Genomic DNA, 7202 nt, shown 5'->3' with positions numbered 1-7202 from the left:
TGTCTTAAAATTAGATAAATATCATTTCTGATAAAGAACAACACATGACATTTCTGTGGAAACTAAGAATAGCACCCAGGTGCTTGTATGAACACCTGTGTTAAAGCAGATGTTTTAGATCATTCAGCCGTGTGTTAATTCAGTGCCAAAGAGGACAAACATCAGCAATGATCCATCAGTCTGGGAAGAGTTCGAAGACCATCTCCAAATAAATTGAAATCCATTGTTCTAGAGTGAGAAACATTATTCGCAGATGACACCTGCCAGTCTTCCCAGTCTACATAATTCAATTTATAACTAAAATTCAGAGAGCTGTGTGTAATAATACCGTGTAATAATATGCTGTGCTGCTGTTCATCTGAGGGGTTTTTTATGTGTTGATATGTAAAACCTTGGAAATGAGGGTGTTAGCCCTCACACATCGCTGATGGTTCACACTGGTGGTTTGAAGGTGAGGTTTGTGCAAATCCCGTTTGTATGCTGCCTGTTTTTAAATCTTTATGATTTCGTTGATGCACTAAACTGATAATGAACAAAGAAATGGAAAAATATTTGAAAGAAGCTGTTTGAAGTCAGAGAGAGAACGTATGAAAAGCAGGGTCGGTACCAATAACAGAAAGTAGATGCTTATCTGTCAAAGTGTTAAACTTGTGTAATAGTTGTGATGAGCTACAAACTGAGATGTGATTAGCGTTGTTTACGAAACATTTGGGTTTGTGTTTCTCTCTCTGTCTTTTTTTATTTTATTTCTATGTAATCAGGTTTATTTAGTAATTAAATTGTCATTACTGTCATTATCCATTATTGTTATTATTTATTTATGTATTTATTTTGGTACTCATTTTTAGTAAATAATAATTTTAAAAAAAGCAAATGAGCAAAAATAAAACGTTGTCATTACATTATGAATTTCAAATGGTACATTTATTTACTGAGCTCCTGTTTGTATTATACTTGACTTTTTACTTTGTCTTCTATTTTGTTATATGTAGGTTTGCGCTTATTGAGCTCCCCTTTTTTTAATGAAAGTTTATATTTTATTCTATTTAATTGAGCTCCTTTCTTTTGCGTGTTTTTTCCCATTATGACCATTTTTGTCTTTTAATATTTTATGATATTGTGTTGACCTGTTTTGGCCGCTGTCACACGGGAATCTCGCATCTTTTGTTATCTTATTATTAATGTTTCATTATTTATTTTAGGTCCGGACGCCGGATGGTGAAATAGCTTGTAATTCCTGCTGTTAGCCACCCCCAAGATGTCCTGCAGATGGCGCTGTTGAGACGCGGTTGAGACGCGGTTGATGCCGGGCGCATACAGCGGTTTGGGCCGACGTGATGCGCGGGGTTCGTGTAAAGAACACAGTGGACCGGGGCAGGAGGCCGTGCGGGCGTCTGGTTCGTGGAAATCGAGTCGTCACTGCCTGAAAACACGCGCTGAAAAGGCGCTTCCTGCTCAACAATAACTTGCTACCTTTGCTGTGACTTTTACTCCGGCGAAGATCTGAGCATGCGCACTTATGTATGGGACGGGGAGGACATCACGGAAAATCTACTAGAAGCACCACAAACGCAGAGATTTCGGCTCTCCGCTGCACTAAAACTGCACGACGTGGGCGGCCCGTGACCATGCCTAGAGCGGCGTTAAGATGCGGGACGACCGCCTGACAGGCCTGGCCTGGGTCTGAGCCGTTGCCGGGAGGGGAAATCTATTTCTTCATATGGGAGCAGCATGCGGGAAATGGTCGGAGGTTGCTGCGTGTGTTCCGACGAGCGAGGCTGGGCTGAGAATCCGCTGGTGTACTGTGATGGACACGGCTGCAGCGTCGCCGTTCACCAAGGTAACATTAGCTGCTGTTAGCGTGTGATTCCCGGGCAGCCGGAGCGGCTCTAGCTTGCGGCCGGAGGCGTTGGTCCTCCCTGCCTACGTGCGTGTTCTGTGTTCGTGCGGGAGGGGCGGGTAGGTAAGCGTGCTGTTGTTGCTTCCTCTCCGCACGCTTGATTGATCGCGCAGGGCCGAGCGGCGTGACACCGAGCCCGGATGGCGCCTCGAGGTCCGTGCGTCGCGGACCGTGCGGCACGCTGCGACGCGTTCGCGAGGCCGTGTTCGTTCGGACAGCAGCGCGTGTCCACTTGCTTTGTTGCATTCGAGCGATTTGAAGTGGGACCTCACGCAGGATGGCTACTCTGAGTGAGGATCAGCCCTCTGATCTCAGTGATGCTGTGACGGTGTTGGTGCACAAATGTGCCAAAAAGACAAAAAGAAATTTGTGCCCAAACTGAAAAAGTGAAGAAGATTCTGATCCAGAGAGGTGCTGATGCAGGAGGCTGATTTCAGGGCTGTCCCAGTCAAATTAAAGCTTTATGTCAAAGTGGAATGAAATAGGATTATAAGGTTAATCCGATCAGGATGACAGCAGCACCTCTCACCACTGACAGGGAGAGATGTTAAACTTAGAAAGAGAAAAGTTAAAACATAAAATCAGCTTGAAATCATTTTCTATTCATCTGTTAAAGCAGGATGGCTGTGCCAAGTGTCAAGTCAGTATTATCTTGAGTAGTATTCTTGGACAGGTACTGCCAGCTTTACTAGTATTTATTAAAGTATTTATAGAGCTTGGCAAGTCGTTTCAATCATAAAAAGTGAAATATTATTTCCAGAAAACGTGAAACTTTTAAACACTGTTAAAGGTACAAATTGTTGACCCTCGGGCTGTTCAACATCTGTCCTGTGAATGAATGAATGACTCATTAAATGTGCATGTTTTCATTTGTACCTGTAGTTTACATTAAAAGACAGGTGTGTTACCGTGGGTCGTGCCGGTCCAGTTTGACACTCCCGTGCTTGTGTGTTTGTCGCAGCATGCTACGGCATCGTGCAGGTGCCAACTGGCCCGTGGTTCTGTCGGAAGTGTGAGTCACAGGAGCGGGCGGCACGTGTGGTGAGTACGCCAACACGAATGACACAATTTATTCATTCATTCCTGCTTCACCTTCACCTACAAGCAGTCTGCCTCAGGTGTACTGAGCCAGCTTGTCCCATACTGATGCCCTAAAGCTGAGTTAAACGAATAAGCTGGATTCCTCTGTGTTTATGTGTGAAGCAGCCTCAGGCGTGATTTAAACATTGCTTTCCTACCTTTCTTAAGTAAAATCGAACATAAAAGAAATGTACACATTAACTGAAACTGTGTTTATTATTAAATAATAACTTTCAGTGAGGACTTTTTCTCCCTTCATGGTTTTTTTGGACTAGTCTGATTTTAGTCAATTCATTTCAATTCATTTTTTTTCATATAACATCAACTCACAACACTTCCCACAGCAAGGTTCTTTATACTACACGGTAACAACCGTATAATATAAGAGCGAAAACCCCACAGCTAACAGATGATCCCGTTCGAGCAGCATTTGGCGACGGTGGGAAGGAAGAACTCCCTTTTGACAGGAACAGACCTCCAACAGAACCAGGCTCAGGGAGGGGCGGGGCCATCTGCCATGACCAGATGGGCTGGCGAGGGGAGAAAGAAGAAGATCGTAGAGGATAAAATAGAAACTGTCTTTGCATCTGCAAGAGTTAAAACGGATTTTAACTTTGATGTGTCACAATTATCAGCTGACTCTGGATTCTCCTGATTCTCCTTTTTACAGTCTGTGGACAGCAAGAGCTGTTTGATTCCTTCTTTACATATATATAGACACCAAATAAGGGCAGGGCTTGTTAAAAAAGTGAGCAAAATCATAGGACACGACAACATGTTACTCTTAATTTTTCAATTCAATTCAGTTTTATTTATATGGCGCAAATCACAACAGCGGTCGCCTCAAGGTGCTCAGTACTCAAAGGTAAAGACCCAACAATAAAGCCTTGAGCCCACCTATCAGCTGTCCTCCTCCTGTGTGTGGAGGTGGTTACAGCTCACGTGCACATGCGCTGCCTGCAGAGTGGAGCTGAGTAGCGACAGATGAAGTGAACTATAAATTAAAAAGCTTGATGACAACACATTTTATTACAAGAAGCGCAATAAAAGCCATAAACTGAGGCAGAGATATACAGAAAAGCTGATGTCATAGGCGCAAAATAAAGCCTCTGAACTGTTACTTCCTCTATATTATGTTAGCTTAGAACTGCATCGAATAGACTGACCCACTGTTTCCTGTATCTGCCCTAACGTTTGGAGTCATGGTCAGACAGATATCCACTCCAACAAGCTCCGCTCTCTCCCGTGTCTCCTCAGAGGTGTGAGCTGTGTCCCCACAAAGATGGCGCCCTCAAGAGGACAGACAGCGGAGGTAAATATCATCATGTTCCCGCTCACTCTTCCCGAGGGCATAACCGAGTGCGCATTTCCACTCGAGTCATTCCGAGTCTTGTCATATCGTTGATCCGCTGCCAATCTCTCCTCCAATCAGGCTGGGCCCACGTCGTGTGCGCACTCTACATCCCCGAGGTGCAGTTCGCCAACGTCCTCACCATGGAGCCTATCATCCTGCAGTATGTCCCACACGAGAGATACAACAAGGTAGGGATGCACGCTGTTTGAGCGGGAAAGTTGGACTAGTCTACAGGAAGTTAGAGGCGCGAGAGAAAAGAGGAGCACAGAGAGATCAGATCCAGCCCCAAAGATAAGCTTCATCAAACAGGAAAGTTTGAAGCCTAATCTGAAAGTAGAACTAAGGGTTTACTTTGGAGTTTATTTATTTGTTTGTTTGTTTGTTAGTTTGTTTGTGAGGGTGTGTTGTTGTTGTTGTGCTCTTATAAAGTGGTGACATTTCAATCCTTCGGTAAAATCGTTTCCTTGTTCATAACTCAAAAATGGCTGCGAACACATTCAGCACACGGATTTTTACGTTGTTTGTACCTGCAGCTAAACAGGTAACAAAGAACTCTTCACACCATACGACCCCAAACCAAGTGTCCTCCAAAGGAAACAATATATTCGTTCCATTTCTAAAATAATTATTCATCTTTAAGTCCTCTCTGACATCTTTTCCAATGCTTCAGCTCTGGCCACCTCTACTACTTCCACGATGCTAGTCTGGACCAGATGCTTAATCTCTCTGTCATCTCCCACTAAGTCTGTCTCATCGCCTAAAACAAATAGTCTTGGACTGCCTATGAATCCTTAGCATATCTTAATTTCACATAATCTAGTCCAGAACTCTTCAGGTAATAAAACTCGATAATTTTATTACCTGACTTTGAGGCATAGAGTGAATTTCTCCTTCTTATAGTTCACCAGCAGTTCAGTATATCTTTTTATCCAAGTATAAATAAGAATATCTAAGAAGCTAAGAATAACAACAAAGTCTCATCATCCATCCCTTGATCATTTTCATTTTGCTAATAATATTTATATTAACAATCTCTTGTCTCATGTCAGACTTAAATCATCTCCCATGTTCTTCCTGAGATCTGGAAAACCTTCCTGAGCCAAGTTCTTGATCAGCAGAGAATAACACTTCATGACCTTTCCCAGCGTTCAAAACTATCTAAATGCTTAGAAACTGTAGGAGCTTCTGTATTGGGTCTGAACAGCCCTGATAGAAGACGACAGATCCAAGGTTTCCAAAATGGTGTAGAAGACGTCACAGAAAAGGTCATCCGGGGGGGCCACTCCCATTTCTTTCCGATCCTGCCAGTAAAACCGGGTCTTACCAAGCGCAGCTTCAGGTTCAGTCTGAGACTGAAAGGCACATTTAAATATGGGTCCAACTTAAACATCCAAGCCACTTTAATCCAGATTAGATCGAGATGAGCAGTTAATAAGACTGCAGATGACAGTGGGGCTAAAAGATGCTGCTCAGTGAAGGTGGGCTTCTCTCGGGAGAAGCAACTAAAGGGCCAGACGTCATAGTTAAATGCATAACATTAACCTCCTAGGACCTGGCATCCACGTGTGTGGACATCACATTTTGGGTTGTCCAGACCACAATGCTAAATGTTGCTCTACAAAGGCCTGATATCCACTTACGAGGACATTATACTGCCAAAAAAAAAGTGTAAAGTAAAGTGTGCATGTTAGTCCCCATAGGGAAATAGTTCCTCTGCATTTAACCCATTCACCCAGTGAAGCAGTGGGCAGCCACCAGTGCAGCGCCCGGGGAGCAGTGTGTAGGGACGGTACCTTGCTCAGGGGTATCTCAGGGTAGCCGTTGAGTGAAGTCGAACCCCCAACCTTCCGATCATGGGGCAACCACCCTACCTACTGAGCTATTCCTGCCATTGTTCTAACAACATTTAAAACGAATGTCCTCATATGTGGATATGAGGCCCTCGTAGGGCAAAATCAGGTAAAAAGATAATTCTTTGTTTTTACATCCATCAGGTCCCAATCAGCCCAAATAGCAAAGAGAAATTAAAAATGCATGCCATGAAAGAGTTCAGGTCTTAGGAGGTTAATACAAAGCAATCCCAGAGCCCCATCAGCAAGTGTTTGCTGATTTAAAGATTTAAACGAGGTTTTTTTACCTCTGCATATGAAGTAATTTGTAATCCCCAAAGCTCCAATCTAAATTAATGGAGAGAATAACTAATAATTTCCATTGTTACCAGGATCTAAAACCTGTATCACCAGGCAAATTTTAATTAAAACAAACAAACAAAAGTTTGTCAATAACCCAAAATAAGATTTAAAAGGTTTTCTGATACAGTTTGATTTAGGGTCTCCAGCTTCTCATCCGATCACAGAGAAAAATGTAAACACATCCTCTTACCTATGATAACGTGTAAAGCTGCACACCTGCACCGCACCCCTGAAACTGGCACAAGGTGACCCCACAAACCTGCGTTTGATAAACAAACACTTTAAACAGGTAGAAGAAGTCAGCACCAGTAATCAGTAATACTGAAAATCCTCAACAGTAAAATGTATAAATACACAGAAAGCTGCATCCGTGTTTACATATATGAAACGCTGCTAAACAGGTTATGCAACATGTGTCACACGGTGTGTCAGCAGTCATCAAAAACATAGAGAGTACTTTCAGAATGAGCAGTCACACAGAGGGAAAAGAGAAAAAGTGTCATCTCCGTCCTCAGCACCAAGTTCGACGAGTCATGATGCAATGCAGCAGACGACACGTGGGAGACTGCACGACTGCTTTCCTCCTTAACGGGAAAACCAGTTTTGCTTCACATCCCCGTTCTTCTCTCCACCTACACGTCCTGTACTAACCCGGAGCTCAGCGTGGCAAGGTCAC

General features: G+C 43.4%; 1 protein-coding gene across 2 annotated transcripts in view; it reads left to right on the top strand.

The window, feature by feature from the left end:
- The first annotated feature begins 1306 nt into the window (after window positions 1-1306).
- The window catches only part of LOC146708515 (protein AF-17-like), a 47709-nt gene continuing 41813 nt past the window's right edge, over window positions 1307-7202 (top strand). The window contains exons 1-4 of one of the 2 annotated variants that reach the window (XM_085460448.1): window positions 1307-1840; window positions 2862-2941; window positions 4238-4292; window positions 4413-4522. In XM_085460448.1, the coding sequence (XP_085316574.1) occupies window positions 1732-1840; window positions 2862-2941; window positions 4238-4292; window positions 4413-4522 (354 nt within the window). In that variant the 5' untranslated portion in view covers window positions 1307-1731. The remainder of the gene's footprint in view (window positions 1841-2861; window positions 2942-4237; window positions 4293-4412; window positions 4523-7202) is intronic. The other variant, XM_085460447.1, reaches the window with a different exon arrangement.

Source organism: Copadichromis virginalis, linkage group LG6 (assembly GCF_057382275.1).
Source record: "Copadichromis virginalis isolate Kocher_CV1m ecotype Utaka linkage group LG6, C_Virginalis_male_GT1.1, whole genome shotgun sequence".
Lineage (NCBI taxonomy): Eukaryota > Metazoa > Chordata > Actinopteri > Cichliformes > Cichlidae > Copadichromis > Copadichromis virginalis.
Note: the sequence above shows the minus strand (reverse complement) of the source record. Positions and strands in the feature narration are given on the sequence as shown.